The following is a 12407-nucleotide window of genomic DNA, read 5'->3' on the forward strand; positions in this document are numbered from 1 at the left end:
GGGAACCAGGTACTGTGCTCCGGGAAAACCCCTGCCCTGAAGCGCATGACTTCTGTGTTCCGGGCTTTGCACTGTGGCGGAAGGGTGAGGGCAAGGGCAAGCAAGTTACCAGTGGGACGTGCTTCGACAGCTGGAGAGTCCCATGAGAACAATCGGCCCTGAGTGCACACTCGATGGGCAGTGCCTGCAGGGGAACAGGCCAAAGGACTGCGGGAAGCTGCGGAACTGGCAAATGGCTGTAGCGGGGAACTCGCCCCGGCTACCTCGTCTTTGGTCAGGGGCGGGGTCGGGGCGGGGCCGGGGCGGAGCCTGAAACGCTGGGCTGCTAGGGCCAGCCCCAGCTGCAACTTCCGCGAGGGGCGGAGCCCGATCGTGATGACCAGGTCAGGACCTGGGCGAACCTGCCAGGCAGCCCGTGAGATGAGACTTGATGGAACAGCGGAGCTTGATGGAGCTGCGGGACTGAGGGCTCCGGGGCGAGCTCGAGGAGGGGCCTGACCTGGTGAGAAGGCTCCTAATCCGAGGAAGTGGGTGGCGGAGCCGTCCCGAAATGTTGCCAACCTGAGGCACAGAGGGGTATTCCAGCCATGCCTAGTTCCGCTCTTCTGGGTATTCCCATTGTCCTGCAGTGTCCTCCCTTGACCCCCGGAAGCCCTCTAACGGTCCTTCCCACACTCTTTGAGTGACCTCATCCTGTTCATGGCTCACCAGTCCCAATTCCTTATCTCTAACCTAGGCCTCTCTCTTCTGCGTGACAGTCCACTGAACATCTCGTACTGATGTCATTAAGGGCTGTCAAACGAGTCCCGTTCCAAATGACCAGAGCCGACCCTAGCCTGCCCTCCCCATCTCAGCCATGGCCCGGTCCTCCTCCAAGGGCTCCAGCCAGGAGCTCGGCTACCACTGCGGATGCTGCGCTTTCTCCCCAGGTCCACTCCCTGACCAGGCCCTGGCAAGCCTTCCCCCTCCTCCCCATCTCCACCCCTACTGCCTGGCTTACGCCGCCGCCATGTTCCTCAGGGGCTGCTGCTACAGCCTCCTCCTTGGCTTTGTTTCCATGTAGCCAAAGGGCTCCGACACCCAAAGTGCACCTCATTGCTCTCCCTTTGAACATCTATCAACAGCATGACCAGATCCCAGTTTCCTGCAGATACTCGGACAGCAGCCAGAGCCTTCCATAGTGCCCCGGGAGGCCTGCTCAGGACAGCCCACACCAGGTAATAGTTAAACGATGTCGGGAACTGCTGGTCTAGGGTCCCGAGTCACCTTTCACAGCCCTTTCTGATTCAGCTGCAGCCTCTTTGATCCTGGGTCCCTGCGTGTGCCCGACTCCAGTCCAATAGCCCCCAGACTGGTCCTATCAGGGATACCTCTGACTCAGTCTTCAAAACTCAGCCCTCGCATTACCTCCTCCATGAATCCTGATCTTCTGATGCTGTTTCTCAAAGCCTGGTTCATCCTGACAAAGCCTACGTTAATGGCCGGACCCAGAGCCCGGGCCTCAGCAGGGTGCGCCTCAGCCGGCCAGCAGAAGGGGCGGGGCTAGGCATGTGATACTGGGCAAGTCCGTGCCCTGGTGGGGCCTCAGATCCAGAAAACAAAGGGTTGAGATGGAATCCAAGTTCGGACCCGCCGATGGCACTCATAGGAATGGGCCCGGCCTGGTGAAGAACGAGGGGTCATGGGCTGACTCCCTCCAGGACATGGAAACACCCCCCAGGCAACCGAGGCACAGGCACCACCACCTCTGGAATTGGGCCCTGTAAGCCCTGGCCCTGTGGACGAGGGAGTGCCAGGCTCGGGGCTCAGCGATTGCAGAGAGGAGAGGCGGGGCTTGCACCGGGGGATAGGGCCTTGCAAGGTGAGATGGCCTTCAGAGAGGGGAGTGGCCCAAGCTCTCCTTGACACCTACGCTCGAGCTCTTCCCTGTCCTGTAGATCCACACTCTGCCCCTGATCTCAGCCCCTCGGTTTTGGTTCCAGGACAGGGGCCTGCCCCTATGCCCCCAACAGACCAAATAAATGTTTGTGGGAGGGAAGCCGAAGGGTAACCCAGCACCAGAGAACCCCTCAGTGAGTGCCAGCCCGACCCAAGCCCATGTCCCCACGGCCTGCCTTTCTGACCGCTCCTGGGATCTTGGCTGGGGCCTCTGGGGGCAAAACACTGGCATATCATGAACATCAAATGCAAACACAAATAGCAGTGGCTTCTTTACTCCCTGAAGTCCCCTTTTCTTCACAGGATATTTACACACAGGAATGGGGTAGGGACAACCCTGCCACCAATTAACGGGCTGGGGTGTGGGGGCAGTGCTCAGATGCGCCTCTGCGCAGGGAGAGTTCCTGAGGGGGCCCAAGGCCCAGTGTCACCCTGGGGCCCTGAAGGACCTGGGCGGTTTGGAGCAGGTCCACGGTTGGGTCTAAGGCTGGACCCCGTGGCTCAGGTCAAGTCAGCAGCGGGCGAGCCCAGCTGCCTGGGGGCCAGGAGCAGGCGGGCAGCAGCCTCGGATCGGGCCTGCAGCCGCAGGTTCCGGACCTCCTCCTCCAGGGCGGCTCTGTCTGCCTTCTCCTGGGGCGGGGGAGGAAGCAGGAGTCAGAATGGCCAGTCCCTTTCTGGGGGCGGCCCTGTGATTCCCCGACAAACCCCAGCCCTCCCTGTCACCTTCTGCAGGTCCTCCTGCAGCTTCTTGAGCATGGACTCCAGGTGAGAGACCTTCTCTGACAGGCTCCCCGGTTCTGGCCTGAGGACATGGGGGCCAGGGCTCAGGGGCACCGAGGCGGAGGGCAGCACCACAGCTGGCTCCAGACCCTCCTGAATGGGAGGGGCCCGCCCCCCTCACACACACAAGTGCACGTGAAATCAGAGCCCGGGGACAGCGCTTAGCCCCAGAGGAGGGACACAGGCGGCAGTTACGGGGCCTGGTGAAGGGGCTGGATCAAGGTGGGGAGCCTTACTCAGCATCAGATTTTGCGGTTCCCTTGGCATCTCCACCATCTGGGATGGGCTGTCCTGTGGGGAAAGAGGGACCGTCTGAGCAGGCTGGTGAAAGAAGGAAGAGCTCCTCCCTGGCTCCTCCCCACTGCGCTCTCTTGGCCTCACCCTCCCGGGACAGCGACTCCAGGATGGTGTTGCAGGTGGAGGCGATCTCCGAGATGGACTGCCACTCGTCTTCCAGAGTCTCGCTGCCCGCTTCCGACATGACTGGGCACAAGGAGGTGGGCTCAGCCAGGAAAGCCCTGGCCAGCCCCTCACCCCACCCCGCACCGTCTATCCTATACTCCAATGCCTCCAGACTCACTTTTGCTGATGGAGTTTCGAAGAGACAAGGTTCGTGGCAGGAAGGAGGCCCTCAGCTCCGGGGCCGCGTCACCCCTGTCCTCACCACCACTGGGCCTGGCCGGCCCGTCCTGAGGGGCAGAGATGGGCACGGAGGCAGCGATGCCCAGCAGCCCCACCGTGTCCACCCCTGCTCGTGGGGCTCCAGAGCCTTACTTCTGCTCACCTGGGTCGGGGGCGTCTCCCTGCCTGCACTAGGTGCTGGCGGCTTGGACGTGGTGGCCAGGAGGAGGTCCGGGGTGGTGTTGGGCAGGACTGGGGCCTCATCTGACAGGGAGCTGGGGAGAGCAGGGACAGCTCAGCACTAGAAGCTGCTCCCACGGCCCTTGCTTTCAGAGGCCCGCCTGCCTGCGCTGCCCCCCAAGGCTGGATGAGAGGCATGGAGGAGGGTGCACCTGCAGGGTGACGGCGAGCTCTGGCTGCGCAGGAACTCAGTCCTCTCTTCAGCCAGGTCCCCGGGCCCTGGAGGGCTGCTGCCATCATTCAGGCACATGCTCAGCAGCTGCTTGGTGATGGGCATCAGGGCGCTGCCAGGGGCCTCCTCCTGCACTGGCTCTGGGGCCCCCCGCCGGCTGGGCTCCTGCAGCGACAGCCGATACAGCTCCGAAAAGCTCCTGCGGGGACGAGGGGGTGGCTTCAGGTAGGCACGTCCCGCCCCCCGCGTCCTGCCTCAGCAGCCCCACTCCCAGCTGTCCCTGAGGCTCACTTCCAGGAGAGCTCCGCAATGCCCTAAGACTGAAAACTGGGTGCCTGGCGACCGGCTATTGTTCTAGAGCTGGGTTCAAATCACAGTGCTGCCTGTGTGGCCTGGGCAAGGCACTCCGAGGGTCCTTTGCCCCGTCTGTGAGGTGGGGATAATCGTGCTGATCTCGTGCCTCGCTGTGAGAATGTAAATAATAACACCTCGCAGAGAGGTCCAAAAACTCCTGCATGGGCACCAAACCCAGCCCCTGCCTTTTCTTTTTGAAACGTGCCTGTTTTTATACGAATGCAAGGCTAAGAATGTTTTTTACATTTTTAAATAGCAGAAAGAAATCAGAAGAACATTTCATGACACGTGAAAACCATATAAAATTCAAATAGCAGTGTCTGTAAATAAAGTTTTAGGATAACTCAGCTATACTCGTTTACTGATTGGCTTCATTCTCCCCATGAAGAAAGTGCCGTTCAGAGGGCTGAAGAGGCGGATTCTCTCAAGACACACAGGCCGTCACCTGGGATTCCTGAGAATGTTAAGAGCGACCCAGGAGGCACTGCGCGGCGGCCAGCTGCCTGGTCCTCCCACCTGTCTGCATCCACCCTGGCGCCCTGACCTGCGAGGCCGGCCGCTCTCGTCTGGGGGCAGGACGGTGACGCAGGCCTTGAAAGCAGTGCGCAGCAGGCGCGCCGTGTCCTCAGGGCCAAGTGTGGGCAGTGTCTGGCCGCACACCCGCAGCAGGCGCGCCCCGGCCCGCAGCCCCGTGGTCTCGGCGAACGTGAAGCGCTCCACGTGTGTGATGAAGCCCTCGGCATCCACTTCAAAGCCCAGGCGGCCTTGGCCGTCACGGGGCAGCACCAGCTCCCGGGTCTCACAGCCACGGCTCACCAGCTGGGGCAGAGTGAGGGGTAAGTGGTGCTGACCCCTGACCTGGGGAGGGGCTGCCCAGTGCCAACCGCGGGGACCTCGTCCCAGGCCACACAGACTTTCCCCCCACCCCGGCACTGCCCCCCTAGGAGAGCGTTAACTAGCCACCTGGCAGATGAGAGCCCAGTAGCTCGGAGACTAGGGCCACCTGCCCAAGGACCCCCAGTTCCAGCTTTGCCAAGCTCCCGGGCTGGGTCTGACCCCCTCGACTCTCCCTTTCTCAGGAGAGAGGGCGGGAGTGAGGGATTCCAAAGCAGGCTGTGCTCCCCACACGCTCAGAGACCCGGGCAGCCCGTGCCCTTGCTCCTGGGTCTCACCTGCAGGCGCGCCACGACTTCGCCTACGGCTTGCCCGGGGGGCCCGTCGAACCGTAGGGTGATCGCCTCCCCGCGGCCATGGTACAGGTCAAGCTGTTGCTCTGAGAAGGTCCAGGCCAGCACATCGCGACAGGCACAATTAAAGACTACACGGCCGTCGCGCGGCGCCACCAGCACCAGCGCCTCGGCAGAGATGCCCAGCAGGCAGGGCACCCCGTCACCATCGGGGCTGCCCGCTTGGGCCCCTGCCGCGCCCCGCGCCCCGGGTGCAGCGCGCACTCCCCACACCAGCGCGCCAGCCGCCTGCAGCTCGGCTCCCGGGCTGCGAGGGGATGCTCGCCGCCTCCCGCCTAGGGAGGGCAGGCCAAAGCGCGTAGCTGAGTCCAGCGACGTGGTGGTCACCTCGTTGGTGGCCAGGTCCTCCAAGTACTGCTGACGCGTGCGTGTGGCCATGGCATGGAACTGGCGTGCGTGGCCCGCTGCCTGCTCGCCATTGAGTGCCTTGGCCAGCAGGAAGGCCCGAAAGTCTGCGTTGGCCGCGAAAGGGCCACCTCCCGGGGGTAGAGCCGGACCAAAAGCTGGGGTGTCCTGGGTGCGGCTCACCGCCACCCTACGGGGAGGGAGATAGTCAGGGGCAACAGGAAGGATCCAGGAAGTTTTGCCGGTGGCAGAATTGGGACCACCGGGGCGCCCACCTGTAGGAAGTGTGCGGAGTACAGGGCGCTTGTGCCCGCACCACCAGGAACACGTGCTGAAAGTGGGAGCGGATGGTGGTGGGGCAGAAGGGCTTGCTGCCCGGTTCCTGGAACACGACGGTCACAATGTTGTTGCCGATGTGGCGCTTCCGCAGGAGCTAGGAGTCAGATGGTGGGCGCTGTGAGTGGGACATGTCTGCCCCCAAGTCCCTCCCCATTCAAGCCGGGCACAGCCTGGGCACCAGTGGCTTCGCCACCTGCGCCGGGTAGTTGTCTCTGAGGAGGGTTACCAGCTGGGAGGGTTGTTGGGGAACTCGGGCCAAAGCTCAAATACCGCCATCCCCACAGCCCCCCTCCAAGGTTCCCCAGAAGCCCCTGCCCACCCCCACCTCCATTCCAGCCGCCTCCCACCTGCTGCTGGTTATTGGGGGTGTAAGGCAGCATTGTGGACACGTGGAACATGATCTCATGGTCCTGGTACGTGGTGTAGAGCGAGTGCGTGCCTGTGGAATCCGCTGTGGCCCGGGAGTTGGGACACGGAGAGAGAAAAGGCAACCTGGGTGGCTTGAACCTACCACACCTGCCCGCAGTCTGGGGCCTGCGCACCCCCACCCAGCAGGCGGACAACCCCTTCAGGCCACCAGCCAATGCCCAGGCCACGAGGTTTTCAGCCTTGGCTGCTCCCTTCTCCCTCCCTCCCACAGATTCCAGCCTCCAGCCTGGGGTCAGGTTGAGAGCGTTGAAATAGAATGAAGACAGAAATAAGAAATGGCCTGCTAGTGGGAGGCAGGACAGATGAGCTAGAGAGGACAAATGTTGGCCCAGGTACCAACCAGCATGTGGAACTGCGGGAGAGTGGAAGACAGGCAGGAGGCGCTCAGTAAAAACGCCTCCCAGGAGCCCTGGGGCCCCCAGGAAGCTGAGCTGGTAGAATGTGTGTGTGTCATGCGGGGCAGGGGGTGTGCCCCCAAACTCCCCCTTGGTCCCAGCTTAGGCAGTAGGGCACCAAGGCCTTGGGGACAATTCCAGCCCCTCCCTCCAGCCCATGGCTTGCCCTTTCCAGCCCCTGACCCATGTCCCCAGCCTAGCCAAAGACTCTTCACTCTTGGCCCCAACCTTAGGACAATCAGGGACAGAGAAGTGACAAGACAGTTGGTTCTCACCAAGGCATCCGGCCCCTCAGCACAGGTCTGCCCCCGTCCCTCAACCCCCAGCCTCCTGGGCCTCACTTTTGATGTCCAGCTGGGCCCGGTAGCTCTCAAAGCCTTTGAGCCGCACCACGTCGCCCAGCAGGGTGAGGAACTGCATGAAGGCGGGTCCTGCCTCCTGGTTGTTGTACATCTCCTCTTCCGAGCCCTGGCCCGCCCGGCAGTACAGGATGCCCACCTTGCGCTGGAAGCTCAGCTGGGGGGCGGGGAGGGAGCTGGTTCGCATGTGGCCACGGAGGAGGTGGTTCATGGAAGGGCCCTGACCACGGCGCGCTTGATCCCGACAAATGTTAGTGCTGTCATCCTCCTCTCAGAGCTAGCCTGTCCCCTGACCCCTCAAGTCCCAGGCATCCCCACCCCAGCCTCTGGAAGCCCTGAACCCCACACCATCTCCGCTCATTCTCTGCTTCTGGTTCCTTTCCCTCTGGGGTTTGCTGCACAGCTCAAGGCTCTGTGATCCCACGCAAACAAGCCCTGCCCCCCTCCAGCTCTGGCCTCCCGTCTTCATATTAACCCCATCTATACCCACAGTCCCCACTTCAACTTCATCTCCCCTAACCCTTGCCGCCCCACTCCCGCCCCTCCAGCTCCGAAACCCCAGCTCCCTCCAAAACCCCTCGAATCTTAAAGTGCAGGCTCCCATTCAACAGGTCTGGGACCAGGCCAAATACCTGTATTTTTAACAAGCTCCCAGACGATATGGGTGCCGCAAGTCTAGATTTTATTTTGAGAGGAAGAGCTCAAGGTAACCTCTGATAACCTCTCTCTGAAAGCCAGCTTCCCCCGGGGGCCACAGTCCTCTCCAGGATTAGGGTCAGGGCCAGGGGTCTGGGAGCTGGGCGGACTGGGGCAGACCAGACCTAGCAGCAGGGGTTGGGGCACTGCGGCCACTCACCACTTGCTCGTCCAGCGTGAGCAGCGTGCGTGGCACTTTCGGTGAGGCTGAGCCCAGGCGCAGGCAGGTCGGGCTCAGCCTGGGTGCCACGTGCTCCAGAAGCTTCCTAGGGGACAGGCCCCGTGGGAGCCCTGGCGGCAGCGCCTCCTCCGAGATGGTGCCACGGAGTGTCCGGAGCTGAAGAGGGAAGGTAGGGGCACTTAGAATCCATACAGGTTATTGAGGACAAAATCCGCGATCTGATCCCATGACCCCGGCCCACCTGCGTGGTCCGCACGATGATACGGTAGCTGTGCTGAGTGCCTCCTCCGCTGCCCTCCTTCTCTTCGCGCCGAAGGCTCACTGCCACGGGACCCAGCCCTTCGTCCATGCCGAAGAAGTTCTGGTGTTCTGGGGGGACCCCAAGCAGCGGTTGACTAGTCCCGCCCACCCTCACTGGACCACGCCCGTCACTACATCCCTGCTTAGATCCCATCTCCTCACCTAGTGCAGACTCCAGACTAAGCCCCACCCCTCCTAAGCCCCGCCCACATTTTAACAAAACCGGGTGCCTGTTCCTAGACCCCAGGCCTATGCCCCGCCCCCTCTGCGGCGACCTGGCCGTTTCACACCTAGCCTCAGATCCAGGGGGCCAACGGCTGCCTGCTCCCACTCTCAAACTTGCCGCGACCCTGTCCACCATGCCTATGTTCTCCAGGATGCCTGGGGCCCTGCCTTCTGGACACTGATGAGAACAAGGTTCCGGGTCAGTGTTTTCAGGCCTGTTTTCACCTCACAGCAATGCAGATGGGAAGTCCCTCCCCAGCCCAGAGGGGTGTGAGGGCGAGGCAGAGGGGCTTGCCTGGCTGTGGCTGGAGGCTGGGGTGGGGCTTAGGGTGGTGGTTAAATCTGGGCCCAGCAGAAGAGCCTCGGCCCAGTGGCAGAAGCCTACCCTTCATACAGCCATGGGCTTGCAGGGAAAGGACAGCTCAGGAGTCCTACTGGACGCACTGCAGGGGACAGGGATCTCCGCCCCTTCCAAAGGCCTCCCCTCACCTTTGTTGTAGAAGTACTTGCGGTAGTAGCCAGCGCCCAGGTCTGCGTGCTCCAGGCTATAGGCTGAGGTTCGGTTCTGTGGCTCCTCCAGGACCGACACAGCTGCATTGGGCAGCGCAGGGGGCACAGGTGGGGACACCAGTCCGCCCAGGCCCAGCTCTCCCTCGCCCCCGAGCTCGCTCACAAAGCCAGGTGCCTCAAGCAGCAGGTCTGAGCTGGCAGTCCGGTCCCCAGCTGAGGCCAGGGTCCCAGAGCTGGCTTCGGTGTGGCCCCCTGTACCCCGAGGCCTTGGGGCCCAGTCAAAAAGCAGGCTCTGCACGTCATAGTGTGCGAACCAGCGGGGCTCAGGCACTGGTGGGAAGGCGGGCTCGGGCTCCTCAGCGGGCAGTCCCAGCAGTGCCAGCGGGTCAGCGAAGAGTCCGGTGGGGACCGCAGCAGGCCGGCTGGCCTCCTCATGGCTGTGGGCGCGGGCCCTGGGGCTGGCTGGCGTGGCGGGCCGGGCCTCGCCTGCGTCACTGCCGCTCCGCAGGAGTGGGCCCCGGGTGGGGGATGGCCTCGGCTCGAAGGTGTGCGATGTCAGTGGGGGCCGTGCTGGCTGGCGCAGCTTCCGGGCAAAGAGGTCATCGGTGGGTGCAGGGGCCGTGCCCCGCCGAGGGCTCCCAATGCCACCGGCCAACATGGGCGTGCAGTGGGCCTGGCTTTCCGGGGGCCCAGCTGCACTGGCGGGCGCTGGCGGTGGACGCTTGGTTCCCGGCCGCCAGGCCAGTTCCTGCCCTGAGGGAGGAGGGGGCTGCTCAGAGGGGGCAGGGGAGAAAACAGGAACCCGGGTTTCCAGCCCGGTCTTCCACCACCACTCGGGTTGGCTTCCGGTCCCCTCTGAGACTATCAAAGCCGCTTCCGCTTTCCTGGCCACTTCCTTGTCTGCCTTGGGCTAAGGTTTCCAGCCCCCTCCTCCAGCTAAGCGCTGGGCAGGACCAGGGGTTAGGCTGTCGGGGCCCTGGCCCGGAGGACCTGGAGCCGGGGCAGCCCTTGGGCTGCTAGTGGCCCCAGTTCCCACTCACATACCTTCAGTTTGGCCTGGTCCCCACCAAGGCCTGGCCTCGCTGGACAGATGATTTGTCTCGGCTGGGACGGGAAACCCATGGGGCCACTGGTGTCTGGGTCCTGCCCACTTGACAAAAGGAGGACGTCCTGTCCCCAGAGACCTTCCTCCCTGCCCCTCCCACTTCCTCTGGGGTCCCTGAGGAGGTGAGCACCCAGAGGCCAGGGATCAATGCCCTGTCCCTCACGGCCTCAAAACCTCAAGGACACAGGAGTTCCCAGGGGGCACTGGCAGGACACCAGAAATGACAAGGGGACTTCCTTTGGCACAGGAAGTGGCCCCAACTCTGGACTCAGCCCCCTGCCCAGCCCCACATCCTGAGGAAGGTGGTGGGGTCACACCAGCTCAGTCATGGGACCCAGGTCACCCCGGCCTAAAGGACAGGCCCTGGCTCACCCTCTTGCAAGCTACTGTGGCCATGCCTGGAGGTAGGGGAGTGAGTCACAATGACTAGGCCCCTCGGCTGGAACTAGGAACTGAGGGGGTCGCTGCCTGTCCGACCTCGCTGATGCTGACAGGGCGGTCTGAGCCCCGCGCGACACAGTCAAGCTGAGGTGCAGATAAGGGGATGCTCTCGCCAGAGCTGACCCAAGCCCGGGTCCGTCGGTCTCCTGGGCCCAAACAGCGCTGCGCCCTCCCACTACTGCCCCAGTGCGAACCGGTGTGGGCAGACGGGGGCTGGGCTGAGGCTGAAGACCTCACAGGATGTAAGGCTGCTGAGACACCCAGGGCTCCACAGACCTGCTCGGTGCGGAAATGTGTTGAGGTCGAGGTCAGGGGCAGGTGCGAAGGGTGGTGTGAGAACGTCGGGGGAGCCACCCCTAAGTGAACCCAGGGTGGAGCTGGCCACGAGGGGTGCAGGCACATACTAGTGGGTCTTTGTACATCATCCAGTAACTTTGTGTGGGGCTGGGCTGGGAGGGAGTGGGGGCAGGGGCTCCATGCAGCCCTCAGCTCAAGTTCCAGAACCAAGCAAGGGTAGGTCCTCAAAGCTTGGTGTGCCTCTCTCTCGTTCCTCTGAGGACAAGCTTTGATGCTGACCCTGACTGAGCCTCTGTCCTCTCATCTCTAAAATGGGGTTAACCATTTCCGCTCCTTCTCAACGCTGCGGGGAGATTGAATGGATGGCGAAGGGAGTGAAGCTGGCTGTGTGTTAAGTGTGCAGAGGCAGATGTAGACCCTGGCTCCATGTGCCAAGCTCTTGGACCTCAGCTGTGGTGTGTGGTTGGGATGAGCGGGGACATGAGGAGGGGTCTGTGAAGGCCCCTGCTTTGTGTGAGCTGAGCTCCGGGTGTGCGGACGTGCACAGCTTTTACTCTGGCCCAGTGCCGGGCTCTGGCCCTGCCTTGGGGGCTGTTTTTGGGCTCTGCCCCCCACCCAGCAGCCTTACACAGGGTCCATTGAGGCCGGGACATTCCTCTCGGCCTGTGTCACTCTAGTGGGGGGGGCCTGGCCCCGCCCCCATAGACCCGGAAAGCCTGACTGCCCCAGGAGGCGGCGTTGGACGCTTCCCAGCACATCTGGAGGTCATGACCCCATCTCTGCTGCCAGGGGGCGCGACAGATGTTTCCTCCCAGGCCTGGCCCTGGACTGGGGGCAGTGTGCAAAGGCCGCCCACGGAGAAGGGGAGCCCCCAAGCAGGGGGAGCCCTGTACACAGCCAGCAGCTGGGGCAGTCGCCAGTGCCACCGAGAAGCGTCAGGGGCAGCCCCATCCACTTGCTCCCACACGGTCCGGGTCGGGCAGTCATGCGGAGGACAGGGTGGGGGCCTGGGGCAAGGGACTAGATGTGCCGACTCCGGACTACAGCTGGAGCCGGGAGGGAGGCTGGGAAGGTACTGGCGGCGAACGCTGCGAGGAACCTCTCCCACACACACACCACCCGAGCTTATGCCAGTCCACGTTCTCCGTTGTCCAGCCCAATTGGGGTGCCCTGCTCCCCCGAGCCCGCCAGTACCTCTGGGGCTCCCGCCCCGCAGCCGCCTCCCGCGCTGGTATCCCGCCGCTGGCTCAGTAGCTACCGCTCCCCGCGGCTCCGCCTGGGGGGCGGGCCCACACCAGGGGCGGGGCCACACCGAGGGCGGGGCCACAGCCGGCAGTGAGCTGTCCACTGTCCAGTTCCCGCCAGCAGCCTCCCCCCCACCCCCACCACGCCAGGACTAAGACGCAGAACGAGAGCTGGAGCAGGATACCTAG

At 63.2% G+C, this 12407-nt stretch overlaps 1 protein-coding gene across 1 annotated transcript; it reads right to left on the reverse strand.

The window, feature by feature from the left end:
* Positions 1 to 2213: 2213 nt before the first annotated feature.
* Positions 2214 to 12220, reverse strand: SIPA1 (signal-induced proliferation-associated 1). Its single transcript, XM_054570868.1, has 16 exons — positions 12169 to 12220; positions 9111 to 9884; positions 8338 to 8465; positions 8076 to 8252; positions 7202 to 7376; positions 6384 to 6487; positions 5973 to 6130; positions 5278 to 5887; positions 4650 to 4924; positions 3732 to 3950; positions 3503 to 3614; positions 3299 to 3407; positions 3100 to 3201; positions 2955 to 3009; positions 2662 to 2740; positions 2214 to 2568 (listed from the first exon to the last, which is right to left on the reverse strand). The coding sequence occupies exons 2-16, from the start codon at positions 9787 to 9789 to the stop codon at positions 2440 to 2442; spliced, it is 3111 nt and encodes a 1036-aa protein (XP_054426843.1). The 5' UTR covers positions 9790 to 9884; positions 12169 to 12220; the 3' UTR covers positions 2214 to 2439.
* Between the last annotated feature and the right edge of the window lie 187 nt (positions 12221 to 12407).

This window comes from Pteronotus mesoamericanus, unplaced genomic scaffold (genome assembly GCF_021234165.1).
Source record: "Pteronotus mesoamericanus isolate MK-2021 breed Mesoamerican mustached bat unplaced genomic scaffold, CSHL_Meso_final contig_214, whole genome shotgun sequence".
Taxonomy (NCBI): Eukaryota; Metazoa; Chordata; class Mammalia; order Chiroptera; family Mormoopidae; genus Pteronotus; species Pteronotus mesoamericanus.